Raw genomic sequence first — 19,601 nt, 5'->3', positions numbered from 1 at the left:
ACTGAATGAAGTGCTATTATTAGACAAGGTAACCCTAACTACTGCACTGAATGAGGTGCCATTATTAGACAGGGTCACCCTAACTATGACACTGAATGAAGTGCTATTATTAGACAGGGTCACCCTAACTATGACACTGAATGAAGTGCTATTATTAGACAAGGTAACCCTAACTATTGCACTGAATGAGGTGCCATTGTTAGACAGGGTCACCCTTACTATGACACTGAATGAGGTGCCATTATTAGACAGGGTCACCCTAACTATGACACTGAATGAAGTGCTATTATTAGACAAGGTAACCCTAACTATGACACTGAATGAAGTGCTATTATTAGACAAGGTAACCCTAACTATTGCACTGAATGAGGTGCCATTATTAGACAGGGTAACCCTAACTATTGCACTGAATGAGGTGCCATTGTTAGACAGGGTCACCCTAACTATGACACTAAATGAAGTGCTATTATAAAACAAGGTCACCTTAACTATGATGATGAATGAGGTGCTATTATAAAACATGGTAATGCTGTTTGTTATGTATGGATGATCAGTTGTGATAGATGAATTTAAAAATATTAAAAAAGAACAAGCTCTGCATTTGCCAGAGTTTTTACTTAACATTCAAATGAATTTAGCATACCAATTTTTATATATGTCTTGTCATTTTCATGGTATTTCAAATTGTTTGGTCAGTTCAAGGTGCATCAAACATACAATACTTTTTGTCACCTATAATATCATCTATTCTACAACTGTTTTAAAAAGTATTTCTATCAATATACCAACAGCACATTTCTGAAACAATAATGGAAAATGTTCCTGTGTCTGTCCTGACAAATTAAATACACCAATGGGTACTGATAAGAATAGTACAAAGCCACCCAATGAGTACCCTGGCGGCTGTCAGCTGTAGTGATGTTTCTTCAATAAAATTTACCTGTGATAATATCAACCTCACAAATCCAGTTCTCCCAGATTAAATCATTTAGCTACAAAAGTTAAAAGTTATCTGCCCACCAGGGTGAGCATGAGTAATCTCCCCTTGACTCAGAAAATGGTGACTACTGGAGTAGAGACATGTTTTCCATATGGATATATCTGCGAGGAGGCTAGGAGGGTGTATGTTTTTTTATGATCAGGTAAGTATTATCAAAGAAACATAGTATGCTAGAAAATTTGGTTTCTTATTCAAATGTGACATGATCATAATACCTTAGCAGAATAGGTATGAGGTGGAGATGCTACATCTTCTTACCCCTAGAGACCCTCTCTGGTCCCCTCAGATATGTAAGACAGCTTCTAGAGAACAGGCTCCATATGTCAAGGAGTGGTATTGAAAGGGAAACTTTTTCCTTCCTACAAACTAAGCAGAAGTTATAAAGCTATGTCCTCATGAAGCTGTTCAGGTGACATGTTGTGCCATGGCTATAGATCCCACCAGATCAAGCTGAGCCCTTGGGGATGATAGATCTATAAGATAAAAGCTGCAAACTGTGGACTCTGATCTCCAGCTCACAGCATGGATAATATTAAAGAACAGTTTCGCTCAAATGCTATGCTAATGTCAATTGCTCTAACCTTGTGAGCTGAAATGTGAGGTAAATTCATTTGATCGGGGACTATTTTTTGATATGCAGAGTGAATAACCCACTTTATACTGTACGAAAGTGTCTGTGCTGATATATTGTTCTATTCCATTTTGAGAGGTAAGAAGAGGCATGATCTACCTCAATGCAATGGCTCGGTTCATTTCAAATACCACTTTAAAGCTTGTATTAGGTCTTGTAGGTGGCCTTGAGCCAACGTGTTCCAGAGTAAACAGCAATTTCATTACAAAAGTCTCATTCCCCATGGACTAGAACCTGTTCTTGGCAATGAAAGCTGGTACTGTCATGAATGAAACTGACCTGTCTTGTCAGAACTGCATTAAGTTTGGGTCCACTGATAGGGCATGTATTTCTCTGATTCTGCCTGCCATTGGTTATGCAATGAGGAAGCAGGTCTTTTATATGAAAGGTAAACCAGTGAGGCCCTTGATGGTAATTTGTTCAGCCAGGTTAGTACCCATGATAGGTTCCACTTTGGGCACAAAGTAAACAAAGTAAACAACTATGTGTATATTCAAAGTTGGAACAAAGATCTGATAAGTCTTTCTTTCCTCAAATATCAGTGTGGCAGTTTATAGTGATGTCTAGCACGGGGACATCATGCTGCAGACATGTAGCATGATGTCCCACCCAGTCACATTATCCTGACACCATGCCGACCAGTCCTAACACTAACCTAGTAATGATGAGTGCCAAGCGAGGCAGCTGTTAGTACCATTTTTGTAAGTCTTTGGTATAACTCAGCCGGAGATCGAAGCCACATGACATACCGCATCCGTGGCAGATGCTCTAACCATTAGGCCACCGGAACCGTCCCTCAGACAGGTTAAATAATCCATGTTCATACTAGTTTTTGTTTCATCAAATGCAACTCTAAACTTTCTTCACAGAGTAGGTTTGAATATGAATTGTAAAAGACTCCAAATTGGTCTGGTTGGGTGTGCCTGTGAATTATATGACATCATGATTGCACAATAAGTATAAGTCCATTTCAATGGCAAACATCATAGCAGAGTGAATATAGAACAAAGTGTTAACATGATAAATTTACACCCTATTATTCGTCTCTCTAAATTATTTCATTACCTTTGTTTGGATGCTGAATGAATGCAGTGCTTCCATCAGACAAAGTAATGGCCTGGACAGTGTGCATCATGTCAGAGGTCATTTGGTCACCTTGACCTATCTCAGCCATCGCTTGGATACCAGGACTTATGTCAGATGTTATGATGGCACTGCCAGCAAGAGAAATACTTATGCTATCTGCATTGGACACCTGAGGTAAACTATTGCTATCCTGAAAAAATAAAACAAGAAAACAAAATAGTCCAGTTTCAAAACAATTGTCTTGCCTGATACTCATCCCATCAACTGACCCTACTTTAAATGGCCCTTATTCTTGTTTCTATCACCAAATGATCCTGAACCTGTGTGTCACTGTAAAGCATTGGCTAATGCACTAATTTCCTAAATTTATGCAATTATGTTTAAAGCCTTCTAAGAGATAGTAACAAACAACCCATAAAACAAAACTTATCAAATATCTTATTAACATGCATTAAAATTGAATTTTATTACTAAACAAAATTGATATGTCGAGCTATTTTTAATATTTAAAAGATATCTACTATTGAGTATAATCATTGGGCTAAGTCTGAGTTGCCTCCCTTGACCTACATAAGTGACCAGAAAAGCTACTGGAACTACTGATTTTAAAAAAAAATGATTTTAGTAAGACAACAAAGTTTGTTACCATTATTAGTAATACAAACTCCATTTGATAAAAAAGAATGACTACTGTGCCATAAGTCAAGGAGATGTTGAAATTCCTCCAAGCCCAAAACCTAAAAGATAACAATAGGACCAGATGATATAACTTTAATACACACCATGCATTGGTCTAAAATTCAAATGTATTAATAAGATAGGTGCTTGTCTTATTAAAACTGGCAAATGTTGTAAAGTCCCACACTTTTTAAAACAATGTTTCCCAGGTCTTTTCTATGTTGTTTTTTTCTGGATGAAATTAGGGTTTTCAAGGTTTATGCATGGCAATTACTCAATGGAATCAATAACAAATTGGCTTTGAAGATGTGCATTTTATAAAATCAGAAATGTTTATTTTTTTAGACTCTCCTTAACACCTGAAAGAGAAATGACCATGTAATAAACCAGAGGAAGTATCACTTGAAACAAATATAACTACTGAAAATCATTTTAAAAAATTCATGTAACTAATTTAAAATTATGGAGCAAATATGCTAATGTTACCCTGCTTAATTTGATATCATGGTATGAAGTCTTTTAGAAAAGGGATGTTTTAAATTTTGACAAAAAGCCCTTAAAAATATATACTTTTGTTTAAAAAAAGGTCTGATTTTGATATTTTTTGTATGTCAGTATCCTAACATCTATTTTTAATGTCATCTGACAATGACCATTATTTAATGCAACCATTATACAGTAGGCCCTAAACTTTGGAATCTGCATTAAAACTGCCCCAGTAGGTTTCCATGTATTTAGCAAGGTATGATAGTAAAATTCACTGCAATAGAAAACTGGGGGTGAGAGCAGTGTCAATGGTTACTACAGACAATAATGACAATGTAGTTTCCAGTGTGAACAACAAATGGTGAGCAAAGATTTTTCTTATTTTTTTAAATTTTACATATCAAAGGGAGAAACAGGAAAGACAACCTTTATTATTTTTCTCTTATGTGCAGCAACATATTGGTCACATATGTCTAACTCTACACATAATGGTAAAATGCAAATCTAGATAGGTTTTTATACCTTGTATAAAAGTAATGATACAGATGTGGAACAAACAACTAGGTAACTATTTTACTTGACAAATCCGATCCCCTGAATGATTGGATTGACCATAAAAATATCTTTATGGCAAGCACCAGAATGATCCATACAGCAACTGCATCTTGACTAACCCAGCAGGATCCAAGTATACAGATCCTGTAAGTGGGGACTTTCAGTGCTGAAAGCAATGGTCATATATAGATCCTGTAAGTGTGGACTCTCAGTGCTGAAAGCAATGATCATATATAGACCCTGTAAATGGGGTCTCTCAGTGCTGAAAGCAATGGTCATATACACTAATTAATGTTCTGTTACAATTTAGAAAGTTATCCTGCTGTACCAGTGAAATGAAACAATTCTGATAAATCAATATCTGAATTATTTGATGATCATATGTTGTTTACTGGTTATTACTTCTGAAACTGCATTTGACCAAAAATCCTGAAAATTGGCAAAATTTTAAATGTCGCTCTCACTGCTAAGCAAATCGTAGATGCAGCCATATTTGTTCAACAACACGGATTCTCCAATAATGTGATTACTGTCTTGGCAGTCAGCTTTCATGTCCAACTACTTTCTTACCAGGTTCATATTGTCTGCTAAACCATTAAAATCACAACACAGAATCACAGCCTTGACCAAAATGTTGCCACCAGAAAAGAAACACATATTCCTATCTGCTAACACAGTCAACACAACAACTCCGTGTTAATTCTGCACAGAAGCAAGTACTTGCCAAATTAGTTTGTGGAAGCAGCAGATGGATCACCTCATGGTCCCCTGCTGTTTGAAGTGTTGTGGTCAGACTATTAACTGTCTGCATACTACCTTCTCCTTCAGACATGGTCTCTGAGAAAATAATTGTCACTGTTGAATCAGATGTTGTTAATTCATCTGACATTACATCATGCTCAAACCCCACTTGGGGGCTTGCTAAGGGTCATCTGAAGGTCAATGATGATTACCTGAGATTCAAGACTTTCTGATGAATCAGAACTTTTATCCTGTGTGTCTGAGCCAAGTACATCAGCTGACTCCCCATATGGGCCCCCTAAAGCTGGTGGAGGAACCATGGTACCATCTGAAAAAGACAAAATAACTAAACATTTCCTTGCCTGCTTTGCTGCTGCCTGGTCTCTTAACCAAACTGAATCCAAAAAATTAGATAACTGTGACCTGTTTTTGCAAGCAATGATGGTGTCCCTTAAGATGAATGCATCCTGGAAGAAAACAGTATAACCAGTATATGTAATAATTTTTGAGAAATGGAGCTAAAAGCAGCTTTACCAAAAACTGCAAGTCATTAAGAAAACATTGGCAGGACAATTGCCTCAATGTTACTCAGAGCTCTCCTTGGGATTTTGAAAATGGAATTCCAAAGAAGACAGATTTCTTCAATAAATGGGAAACGAGTTTTTTTTAAATACAAATAAATAAGAAAATGGACAATGGCAGTATGGCCAGATTTTAAAACATGAATACTGTAATTTGATTTTGTCCATGGGAAACCAGTTTTTGTAGATATTTTGGTCTCTTTGAACCATATATTTATACCTCTAAATACCAACTTATGCTACTCTATGAACAATAGTTTGAGAAAATGACTTAAACACAAACCATAGCCAAGAGAAAAGGAGTTTAAAGATAAGCACAAATCACTGAACCATAAAATACAGGTCAGTTACCTACATTCATTGATAACTGTTGTATGCACATATATATCAAATAATATATAATATTAATGTCTAACAAATAAGCTCAACAGAATGATCATACCATATCAATTGACCATGAAATACTACTCAAATGACACACTGAAATACCAACTTATGTGAGTGATAAGTTCAGAGAAAATAAATAAATACAAACTCTAAACCTGATAAATATGTTCAAGATAAAGGTAAGCACAAATCATTGAACTGTGAAATATAAGTTACTGTGATCTACAATAACTTTGACTGATGGCTGTAGATACATTGATCTAAGTCAACTGGTTAATCTAAATCAAATACAGGTTACAGTTACTTAATTTTCATTGAAAGGTGTAGTACTCTACAGAGCACATCTAAATACTAACTGCAAAGACTCTACAAGCAAGTGTTCGTGACAATAATCCCAAACACAAACCCTAACCTCAATGTTAGTGTTAGACAAACAAACAAACTAACTGACTTCTGGACAGGCATCATCAATCCATTAAGAAGAATTGTGCTGCAATCTGGCCAAAACTGGGGATCAAATCTGAAAACTGCGAGAGCGGAAATAAGACAACATTTTAATAATAGATACATACCAGAGATTTTTAACTGCTTTTGTATACAGTTTTGGTCGTAAAGTTTTCATCATGCCAAGGCTGTGAAATGTTTGTATTTTATGTTGGTGAATAAAATGGTGGAATATAAAGACTTGGGTAAATAGGGATATGTGCTACCCAAAAGCTGTGTATTCCTCAAACATTTACACATCAGTCTAGGTGATGAGAAAGGAAACTGAACACATAAAAACAATGTAAAAACAATCAAATTATCTTCAAAAATAAGTGTACGAATATCACTTATACATAAACCATCTGACTAATTCTTTATTTCAGATGATGAGACTCAGTGTCGTAAGTACGGCAATTTGAATCACTATAGTGATCTACTACTAAGTTTTAATGTATTCCTTTTGTGACAAAATTTCTAAATGTTTTGTTTGGCGAGTTGCTGAAAAACATACACATGATGTGACTTTATTCATTTTCAAATATCCAGAATGCTAAGCTTTAAAATCGTAATTCTGATAAAATGGCATAATGTGTCGGATCCAAATAATAAGTACATACTTGCAAATATATGAACATTTCAATTCTCTAAAGAATCTGATCTGACGTAAGGAGTGTGGAAAGATATAGGTACAAATTACAACGCTTCTGTGGTAAAACTGGTAAAACATACTTACATCATATGAAAAATAAAACCAAAACCAAACCTTTTAAGTGATTTAAAAGATAGACTGCATTGTTTGTTTCTCACAAAATTCCTTTGTAGGAACCCACTATCAGAATCTAGAAAAGTGATATTGCCCATTTATAACCAGTAGTAGTAACGACCAAATAAAACTTGTTTTCAGTTAAAGTCTACTAATGTGTACAGTTCTGAAATGTAGGCTTCATCTGAAAAGAGTAATTTATTTTCTGGCAGTTATTTTATGCCTTCCAATCATTTTCATTCCATTAAATACTATATTTACTATCCCAGCACACACAGACTATTATTGCCTGTTCAATACATGTTTTCCCTGCGTTTCCTCAATAAAGCAAAGACAGTGTATTCACATAATTGTGTCTTCATATACATTATTGAATTATGGATCAATGCTACAATAAATAGAAGAAAAAAAATACAAATGACTATCATTCATGGTACATACTCTACGGTTGCTGAAACTTTTGCTATGGCTAAGTGCAAATAATACATAGGCACATGCTAACCCCCTAAATGCAAAAATAAGCATGTGTGTTTGTTATCCTGATTTTTTACAGTGCAAGATACATGATGAATAAAATACACAAGATGATTTTTCATGAATGTCGTATCTGTGATGTTGTACGATACATTAGTTATCACACACCCATTTATCTTTCATGACTGATCTAGCTATCAATGTGGCTGCTCAATTGGACTTTTGCTAAGCACACAGAGTTTGGACCTATTCTAGTTATTTTCAATGATGTCTGCATGTAAATATTCATAACTGCATTGAATCAAACATTTATAAATGCCAAATGGCTTTTAATTTCATTTACAACTAATAGCAAAAAATATTTGGAAACAGTAAAAGATAGGGCATGTAATAAATACAACAAAAGTCCCTTTAAGAGACTGACGCTCAACTGGCTTAAAAGAATTTCAAGGCATTAAAGATAAGACCATTTCTTCGTTTTAACTGAGAAATGTTGTTGTTGAGGGTTTAACAAGATAGGCCATACATAGCCGCCAGTATTAATGGTGGAGGAAGAACCTGGTAAAACCCCGGAAAGAACCATTGACCCATGAGAAGCTACTGGCAAGCTTTCTCACATACCCACACTGGCCAAATCCGAGACTTGAACCCACACAGACAGAGGTGAGATGGCAGTGATCCGGAACAGAGAGCACTTTAGACCAATCAGGGCCCCCAACTGACAAATGTTGAAACCATTTCTGAAATTCTTCATCAATAGCAAGAATTTTAAATTACCTGCTGTAGTGGATATAATAGATATCAACATGGAACCAATTTCATTTATGACCAACGAGGTGTCTTCTGGTGCATACCCCATGCTGACATGACTTTCAATTTGGATTAGCAAAGATAACAAAATTTTCAAGATGGATGCCACAGTGGCCATATTTAATATCAGACTGGCACCATTTTCATTTAGTACCAACTATAGATCATTAGAAGTCTTTCTGTGAATGCCATCTATAAGTACATGTACTGATAACAAGAATTTTTAATACGGCCACTGTGGCAATTATATCAGAAGTTTGGATCAGCACCATTTTCATTTCTGACAAACAAGACATCATGAGAATTCTTTCAGTAAAAACCCCATGCTGATATGACCATTCATTCAAAAGAAACAGTGATAACAAAATTTTCAAGATGACCACTGTGGCAGGCACATTAAATGTCTCAATGGCACCATTAGGACCAACCAGACATCATAAGGAATTATTAAAACCAATATGCTGATATGACCATCAATTCAGGAGGAGTAGAATAACTATTTTCAAGACAGCTGCTGTAGGCGGCCCTATTAGACAAGAATGATACCATTTTCACGCATCAAAAGTCTTTTGGAGAAAATCCCAATGGCAGTATTAATTTTCATTCAGGATGATTAGCACTAACAAGGTTTTTAAGCTGTGCTGGCCATTCTGGACATCAGATGGCACTATTTTCATATTAATTCCAACTAGAGATTACCTGAAGTCATTTAGTGAAAACCCAATGTTGATATGACCATCCGTCCATTCAGGAGGAGTAGCAGTAAGATTTTCAAAGTGACCAGTATGGTGGCCATATTTGCCACCAAACTGGCACCATTTTCATTAAAGACCAAATCTTCAGCTGCAATATGACTTTCCAGGAAAAGCAACAATAGCAAGATTTTCATCATAGTCCATTTGCAAACTCGACATACAGGACATCAGATTGGCACCATTTTCATCTAGTGCCAACAGGACATCATAAGAAGTCTTTCAATAAAAACACTCATGCTGACGTAACCATCCATTTTAGAGAAGAAACGATAAAAAGATGGTTAAGAAGGGCACTGTGGTGGCCATATTGGATGTCTGAGTGGCACCATATTCATTTGGGACCAACTAGACCATGGAATCAATGCGTATGCAAAGTTTCATGGCAAACCTCTAAGTAGTTTTGGAGGTGTAGTGTTAACATGTGCTAACAGATAGATGGAAAATGGATGACAGGCAACAAATCATCCCATAACCTCTTTTGGTCTCTGACCAGTAAGGCTAAATACCACAGTCATGTTTTTTCCAAGTTAGGAGAAAAATATTCATCTAATATGGTTTTAAATGCAATTTTTAACACATTATTGTCAACAATATGCCACAGAACTGGGATGTAAATGCCTTTCTCAAGTACACACCAAGATAGCCAATCCAGGCTGGCCTGGGCACGCATAACATGTAAAAAGTTTCATTTATACAAAAATAATCTAAATTTCTTATTTGACACTAACATATAACAAGCTGTTCGTTTCCTTGATTTATATCAATGCCATCTTCCCCCTCTTCCTCTATTTTAATATGGACTGCATCATTTTCTGTCCCATCTAAGCAGTTATCACAATTAATCTCATGATCGTGGTCATCTTCATCTTGATCTGTAATTGCGTCTTCTGGCAGTTGGACATCCATTGAACCATGGACAGGTCACTGACAGAATAAAAAAAAGGGCAAATTTCATGTACTATTCACTTTATATCATAATGAAATTCAGGGTCATAGTAATCATGTTTAAAAGCAATATGAGTAATCATCTGCTTACCAGCTTTATGATCAATCATGTTTACCAGTGATGAGAAATTATCTTTTTACCAGTGACATGAGTAATCATGTTTACTGTAGATATGAATAATCATCGATTTACCAATGATGAGTAATCATCTGTTTAACAGTAATATGAGTAATCATTTACTTACCACTGATATGAGTAATCATGTTTACCAGTGATGAGCAATCATTTACTTACCACTGATATGAGTAATCATGTTTACCAATGATATGAATTATCTTCATCATGCTAATTATGATAATTTTCACATAATAACCAAAGTAAACACAATAATATCAGAGATCATGAAAACACTTAATTATGCATATTTGGATGCCAATTTTTGATCTGGGATGCAAAAAATCACTGAGGCGGGAGTCCTCCATTCGCATGTAATAGGTGTGGGGCAAAATTCAAAGACTTGCCAGTCCTGCATCAGCCACCTGCTTTGTGGGAAAATGTGTTGATCAATTAGCTGTGCTGATATTTACAGTGACAGAATTTAGTGACCGAAAGACCTCTTGATGTACATACATGTTGCCATTTTATAAGAGTACATAAAAAAAAACATGACGCAATAGCTGGGTGGCATGTTCAAGGCTTTGACTGGCAGCCGGGTGGTAAAATGTACTGATATTTACAGTGAGTGAATTCAGAGGCAGAAAGACACACAGAGATGTACATGTGGTCATTTATAAAAGTACATCAAATAAACAACTTTAGCTTTCATTATTGTGTTCATTTTCGAATTTAGCAGAATAAGCAGTACACGTGACCTCAGAATCAAGACATGTTGAGACTTAGACAAAATGCCATTCGTAAATGGGTGACAAGTCGCCTAAAAATGTAAACTTCGCCTTAATCTGTTAGGAAAGCGAAAACAACTTGGCCCTATGATTATTTAAGAGGTACATTGACTGACCATACCATTTTTTTTTTAATGCCCCTCGCCTTAGCCCGGTTAGTTTTAGTGTTGTAGCGAAATGTATTCATCAAGGCATCAGTAGCTAGGCCTAGTTTTTATATCAATTACGCAGACAAACTCTTGCTCATTCACAAGCATTATGTTTTGATAGCTGATTGACCATTAACTCTTCCGAGTAAGGTAGCAACTATCAATTTCCTGCATGCTATCCTTTGATGATAAAACATACAAACTGTTTTAATATCAGAATCGGTGATCTGGATATATATTAACTGCCTCTTTTACACTATTTCGTCATAAAATTAATTTGAAACTGTAAGTGAACCAGTAGGCCTAACGGAAAATTATGGTGCACTTCGCAAAGTCTGGGATGTACCAGTTTATTAGATTGTGTTTTCTTAAATCATCAGGCAAATATTTTCAGAAAAATATACAAATCATTGAAACCAAAGCCTAGGTATTATATTATTAAAGATTTAACTGTAAAATGCAAATTATGTAGGTCAGAAACGTATGGGACAATGCTATGTTGTGGAATTCGCAAGATGCATGCTTAAGGTCTAAGCTGTTTTCTGACTTGACACATATTTGCAAAAATACGGGGAAAAACCGCAAATCAGATACTATTTATATGCCCAAAATTACTACAATATACAAATAAATAAACGATAAATTTACGATCCTGTCAATGGACTGTTGTAATGAAGCTGTATTATCTAAAAATAGATGCACTCACGTCTGTGTTGATTCTGTAGGAAAGAAGGGACTGCAACTTTCGATGGTGGAACCCTTTTTTTTTTTACCAAAATGGGAGTCCTGGACTCATAGTTTTAAAATCCTAGCAAGACCTCTGAATATCCAGGGGGAATCTGAACTTCTGATCAGCATGTGAAATATTAAGGTGAAATCAATTTCAGGAACCTAAACTCAACTCAGTGAAATCTTCATCCAAACACAAATTTTAATTTGCACAGAATATATAAAATATTCTTTAAGTCAAAGATTTAACATTATTTGTAACATCAACTAATTTTGAGTGACTAGATTTGCATATTTGGATGTAACACTGAACCATAATCTATTACAAATGAGAAGCCAAGACCTGAGTGTATGTAATAAAGACAATGGATCCAAGATCAAAACCCTGTGGAACTCTAAAGCATTGATGAACTGGGCTGGAATGTTTGAAATTTATGCATAAAATCTGTATTCTTTTGACTAAGTATGGCTTGAACAATAGTAAGAATCTATCACGAATGCCAGATATATGCTGGTGTGTGTGCGTGACCTGGATTTTTAACTTAGCTTTAACAATTTTTCAGTCATATTGCTACGATGTTTGCAGTGTGATAATTTACAGTGATGTCCAGCACTGGGGCATCATGCTGCAGACATGTAGCATGATGTCCCACCCAGTCACATTATCCTGACACCAGGCCAAATAGTCCTAACACTAACCTCTTCATGCTTTGCACCAAGCGAGGCAGCTGTTAGTACCATTTTTGTAAGTCTTTCGTATGACTCAGCCGGTGATATAACCATGATCTACCGCATCCGCCTCTCTAACCACTAGGCCACCAGAGCGGTCCCAAATACATGCTGGAGACAGTGAAGTAATATAACATGGTATATTTTGCAAAATGCTGCAGATAAGTAAATGAGGGTGTGGACTGTTTCCACTATGCATCAACAGCGGATACTTTCTAGTAAACAGGTCCAGCAGGATGCACATTTACACCCATGTTCTTTAAACTCGGTTTAGCCAACTCCTTTTGGCCTTAATCCATGGAAAGATATTATAATAATCTGTTTTCCAGGATTGCATTATATTCACGGGTGCATGGATCCAGAAATGCATAAGCATATTATACAAGCACACTAAATAGTTACATTTCAGAATTTATATGAATTTATTTGTGTTTAGATAATACAAGTTTTAAGGCTGTTTCTTATTAGGGATATGTTTCACCACCTTATTCATGACAAGGTATTATCACAAGAATGTCCTAATTTTATACAGCTGGTGATACATAATCTTCTCACATTCTTCAAGGTCAATTTTGGCTTTTTAACAATCACCTTCTTCAAGGTCAATTTTGGCTTTATAACACTCACATTCTTCAAGGTCAATTTTGGCTTTTTAACAATTACATTCTTCAAGGTCAATTTCACCAAGGTTGTATAATACTGTTTTCCTAAAATTTTAAGACAAGCTAGTGATTTGTAGAGTTTGGTTAACCACTGCAGTCCCTGTCTTCATTAGTTGCATCTTACAATTTTAAGATAAACTAGTGATTTGTAGAGTCTGGCTAACCACTGTAGTCCCTGTCTTCATAAGTCGCATCTTACAACACAGAAATGGGTGTATCAAGGCAATTCTTAATCCCCAAACCTACAGTACAGGTCTGCAGATTCATTTGTGGTATAAGTAGATCATCCGGAAAATGTACTTCATACACTACACGTTTCTAATCGTATTATAATAATTTAGATTATGGTATGATATACAGTATCACACATCATACAACCAAGAAAATGTTATGACATTCAATACATGTGTGTGTAACATATCTTTAACAATTTTTCAGTCATATCGCTATGATGTCTGCAGTGTGGCAGTTTATGGTGATGTCTAGCACTGGGACATCATGCCGCAGACATTTAGCATGATGTCCCACCCAGTCACATTATCCGGACACCAGACCAACCAGTCCTAACACTAACCTCTTAATACTGAGCGCCTAGCAAGGCAGCTGTTAGTACCATTTTTGTAAGTCTTTGGTATGATTCTGCTGGGGATCGAATCCCATGACCTCCTGCTTCTGAGGTGGATGCTCTAACCACTAGGTCACCAGAGCAGTCTCAATAAATATGTATTGTGCAGTCATGTAATTCAATCCTACATCATATTTAAACTTATTTTAATTATAAATTATTTATTGGATTTGACAGAAAGTACAAACTTTACCTCTGTCTTATGACTGCACCGATCTGTGAATTACCAAAGGCCTACACTAAAATAATCATAAACTATTAGCAAATACAAAATACATGCCAAATCTGTAGAAACACGGCCTAAATATTTTTAATGAAACAGCATAAGATACTAATGCCCAACTATAAAAGCAAATTTTTATCTCCCATACATGCTAATTGTTTTTTATTCACAAACTTATTACACTAAATAATAATACTCATTCTTACAACCACGTTTCTTAAATTTACAGATGTTTTCTTCTCCATAAAAAAGCCCCTCTCAATTCACCAGCATCTAGACTACTTGTAAATCTGGTGCATTGGTGAAAGCTTAACTGTGTAGTATTATTATTCATATTTGACAATGTTTGTAACTTTTCAATCACATCACAAACAATAGAGAGAAAGCTAACCTAAAGCTTTCGGCCTCACGCTAAGGACTTCATCGGCACTGATTTAATCTCTACTGTTAACATCACCTGATTCCAGCAGGTGGTTAAGGAATTGATCTACATCCATACACAAAAACAGATACTGAACAGAGATGGGGGACATTACAACCTCCTGCATATATGGGACATTCTGTTAACATCGCTCACCATTCCATCGAATGATGTTAACAGTCAGAAGATTAAATCAGTACGCTGATGAAGTTCTTAGCATAAGGGCGAAAGCTTTAGGTTAGCTTTCTCTATATTGTTTATGTGATTAAAAAGTTAAAAACATTGTCTATGAGTAAATCTGGTGAATTACATTATTTATGCTTCTTACGATCACAATGAGTTCTGACAAAACCACATTCTTGTCTATGCAAGTTAGAATTACTTGCCAGTACTTGGGCCATTATGACTGCTACAATATTTGTTTAACGATGGAAAGGAAATATGAAACCGGAACTCATAAAATCTTGGTCTGACCAACTTACTAGTCGTACTCGCTTATAAGACGAGTCCAACTGCAAACTGCATATACCCAGATCTGCCATCAAATAATGTGCCGGCAGATCTGGGTGTGTGCAGTTTGTTAGGAGTAATCAGAAGGACAATCATAACAGACCATGATAGGCAGGCACATTATGTTAAGGCAGATCAGGATCTTTGTTGTCTGCCATTTTACCCTTCTTACAAGCAAGTATATATGGTACCTATGAACTTCGATTCTTAAGGGTCAAATACAGAGGTTCCGGTCTAAACTTATGAGTCACTGCATTTATAAATTACAGAATGTAGTACAGATGTTCATGTGATAGATTCAACCAGAGGATCATCAAGAGATGCACAGATCAAAATGAATTTAATAAAACTATACTTGCATATTTACAGAAAATTATATTACAATATTGCTCAAGCTAAGATCAGTTTTTTTTTTTAAATTAATCAAATTGTACTCAAAGAAGCATGATCTCAGCATATTTTTTTAAAATTAAAATTAATCAAATACACAAAATCCATATGTTTTACTCTTTAGAAATAAACAGTACCTAACATGGAAGACCTACCTTCTTATTTATGTTTGCAGATCAAATTTCTGTACCCTATGAAATAAATGAATTATTTTTTATATTCTTCTGACTCACTCATTCACCCCTTTGTGAATTCCTAAACGATACATATCTAGATTTCTTTTTGGTCAATGTTTAGGATTTGTGATGATTTTTATTTCTTGTCATATACTTGGGGAAAAAATCAGAATAAGCAGTAACACCTATCTGGAAAACTCTTCACAACACATTCCAGTCTGACAAAGTATAATTGGCCAATCCCTATTTTGTCCATTTTCTTTTATTTAGAAACTTTGGAAAAAAGAAAACAAAAGCCCTTTTTCTGATTTTGATCAAAATTTGTGACCACATATTGCACAAAATCTGAGAATTTACTTGAAATAGGTCTTCAATCAACGGAATTCTACATTAGTGACTCATTAGGTAGTTCTCATTATCATTCAGAACCTTAGTCAAGGGAGATAATGCAGTCAGTAATTTTGTACAATCTAACCATAGATTTCTTTCAATGGTATAAATTTTGGGAACTTGTTAGAGTGAACTGGACTCAAGACAGATTTTATATGAAATACCAATCATTCTTGTATTCAACAGGAAACTTGGAAGTAAAAATTATGGAAGCTCTTTCATGTCAAAATACATATAGTATCAATATATTTGTGATGAATAGTTCAGTTCTTGTATGTTTGAGCTGTAATTAGAGAAAAATGCAGGACTATTTCATTTATAAGATTATTCACTGATAGTGAAGAGAACGAACTGGCCAAATATATCTACTGGACACTTTAATTTCTCCTATACATGGTAGATGGTCACGGTCCAAGTTCACTTTGGTGGTTCATGATTACATCCATGGTTTCCATTCATTAGGGATTAAAGGAAAAATGGTAACTGAAGATCAATAATGCATTTATTTTCTACACCTCCACAGCCCGAGACTAAAGCACCTTAATAACACCATAATTTATCGGTGAACCAATCCACACGTTTATTATACAACCTAAATTATTCATTTGTAATGTGATGTGATTTGAATTTTTGATGTAGCTGTAACCATTTTTCAGTCATATTGCTACAATGTCTGCAATGTGGCAGTTTATACTGATGTACATACAGTCAGACGAGATTCACGAGATTTACTGTGTGTGTGTGATCTGGATTTTTAACGTAGCTTTAAAAAAAAATTCAGTCACTACGATGTCTGCAGTGTGACATTTTATAGTGATGTCTAGCATTGGGGCATCATGCTACAGACATGTAGCATGATGTCCCACCCAGTCACATTATTCTGACACCAGGCCGACCAGTCCCAACACTAATCTCTTAATGCTGGGCGCCAAGCGAGGCAGCTGTTAGTACCATTTTTGTAAGTCTTTGGTATGACTCGGTCAGGGATCGAACCCATGACCTTCTGCATCCGAGGTAGATGCTCTAACCACTAGGCCACCGAAGCGATCATTTGTAATTTAATGTAATTGAAATAAAATGCCAGAATACAGAAGCATCATGCAAATTATGTGAAGAAAACAAAATTGTTATAAAAATAACAAGGGATATTCGTTTAGACTAGTAATTAATAAATATATCACACAAGTATTATATCTGTAATATACCTTCAAACAATTCTGAAAGTATTTTTTGCATATGTGTAATTCTGCATAGATATTTTTCTTTAAAGTCTTCACATAATGTCCATTTCAAATAGACCCTACCACAAATGACTGACGCAAACTTTATGTTGAAAACAGCAATAACAAGACGGAAAAGAAGAAAAAACAGCGTGACAAAATTGTCTCCGATTACCCCCCATTACCCGTTCTAACACTGGACCCGGCCTATGATACTATGAGACCGTATCCTAGACAGACTCCCATGTCAGAACTGTCTTGGTGGTAATCTGAGGTAATTTTGTTACTCGGTAATATTTTTATCCTTCTGAGTATTGCTAATTTAAACAATAAGCTCACGTCGGTCAGCTATAGATCCTGTTGCACCTTGCGCCTTTATGAAAAGTGTCAAGACAAAGCACGTGTTTGCGAACCTTGCTGTCCCTGTTCACGTCCAACATTATACAATTATTCTCTTCGGTGCAATAATTTAACAACGGATATATCTTTATGAGCTAAATAAACACTGGAAAATATAAACAACACCCCTTATGTGCATACGTATCGGAGCAGACGATTTTATTGCTTCGTTCGAGGTCTGATGAAAATTTAACGGGTAAACAAGCCTCCATATTGAATGACTTAAAGAAACAAAAACTCTTGTAGAAGCACCCTTTTACTTCTTTATTTTTAATAAATTAAACAACTTCTGTACCTTAAAACATGCCAAGAGCGTAAACTCAAATTTGTAACATGGTCGACTACCACCAGAGATGACCAGATTTACACTGAACACTGGGAAAACTTACCCAAAAATCCTCAGCACCTAGACCGCCATGCAATGCTGTCGTTTCTAGAGTAAATGCGCATGTGCTGATCTAAAAAATAATGTTTGGCAAGTTTCTGCTTTCTAGCATAACTTTTAATACCACCCATTTAGAATTTTTATTCCGTAGACACTTTGGTCCTCATACACGCTGCAAAAGCAGATTCTTCTAAAAAAATAAATAAGGATCTTGGTGATATTGTTCTCAACACACATAGTTCGGGGCCATTTCATGTCAAGACAGGCATTTTTCGTAGTGGTTGGTATATACATTAATACGAAGCATTCGGTAACAGAACGCTCACCAGCTTAGCGTTGAAACAAGAATAAAAACTAAAAATCAAATAAACTTGTACTTGAGCCTTTCGGTTGTCATAATTCACTAACAACTTTTATTTTCAATATAAAAAATATCTTTTGTTAAATATACTTTATGAAACTTAAAATATGACAGTGTGTTTTTTTTTAAACAATTTTAACCAGTGTCAAAAACTGAATAATGGATGTTTACAGGAAAATCATTGAGGATGACGATGTAGACCAACAAGTTGTTCTTCGCCTTTTACAGGTGTTGGTTTAGATTATTACCAAGAAGATCTTATCTACTACGATAAGTCGTGATGAAACTCATGCAGCATATATATATATATATATATATATATATATATATATATATATATATATATATATATATATATATATATATATATATTATATACACACACACATACACAAACCGTTATGGTATTTGATACCACGTTTAATCGGCAATTGCCAAATATAATTTATATGGATTTATTGGATCAAAGGTAAAGGTTGTGCACAATGTACATTTTTTTGAAAGAAAAGGGCTAATAACCATGCAAACAAAACAAACTTATATCTGCACGTAACAATTGTATATTATGGAACCAAATACATGTATGAATTTATCTTCATGTGAAGTAGTACTGTACTTAAATTTTAGCTGAGCGTCATACATTTCAAATTATTGGTAGACTGAATTTTTAAAAAAAGGCATAGGCTTAAAAAATATAGCAAAAAATTTGGACACCAACAATTTTATTTTGGGGGAGGGGTAACGGCACCTTTAATACATATTTACTATGTCATGGCAAGCAAGTGGGAGCCAGGTACCTTTCAAAGGGATACGTAGAGGCAGCTGGCTTGTGCGGGTATCGAACCCACGACTTTGGATTACGAGTCTGGCACTCTACCAAATAAGCTACTGAGATGCTTCTGAAAACCGAGTCATGCAACAAAAATTCGATCTGCACCTTGTTAAGGAGAA

The 19,601-nt window shown here is 35.4% G+C and overlaps 1 protein-coding gene across 4 annotated transcripts in view; it reads right to left on the bottom strand.

Annotated features, from left to right (window-relative positions):
* LOC149792527 (uncharacterized) overlaps window positions 1–18,450 on the bottom strand; it is a 47,105-nt gene extending 28,655 nt beyond the window's left edge. For 3 of the 4 annotated variants that reach the window (XM_089971159.1, XM_089971156.1, XM_089971158.1), the window contains exons 1-4: window positions 18,294–18,450; window positions 10,162–10,357; window positions 5,390–5,505; window positions 2,697–2,907 (exon numbers count right to left, since the gene is read on the bottom strand). In XM_089971159.1, the coding sequence (XP_089827285.1) occupies window positions 2,697–2,907; window positions 5,390–5,505; window positions 10,162–10,339 (505 nt within the window). In that variant the 5' untranslated portion in view covers window positions 10,340–10,357; window positions 18,294–18,450. Of the gene's footprint in view, window positions 1–2,696; window positions 2,908–5,389; window positions 5,506–10,161; window positions 10,358–17,490; window positions 17,511–18,293 lie in introns of those variants that run through there. The other variant, XM_089971157.1, reaches the window with a different exon arrangement.
* Between the last annotated feature and the right edge of the window lie 1,151 nt (window positions 18,451–19,601).

This window comes from Sinohyriopsis cumingii, chromosome 9 (genome assembly GCF_028554795.1).
Source record: "Sinohyriopsis cumingii isolate HCF-2022 chromosome 9, ASM2855479v2, whole genome shotgun sequence".
Classification (NCBI taxonomy): Eukaryota; Metazoa; Mollusca; class Bivalvia; order Unionida; family Unionidae; genus Sinohyriopsis; species Sinohyriopsis cumingii.
This window is presented reverse-complemented; position numbering and strand designations above follow the sequence as displayed.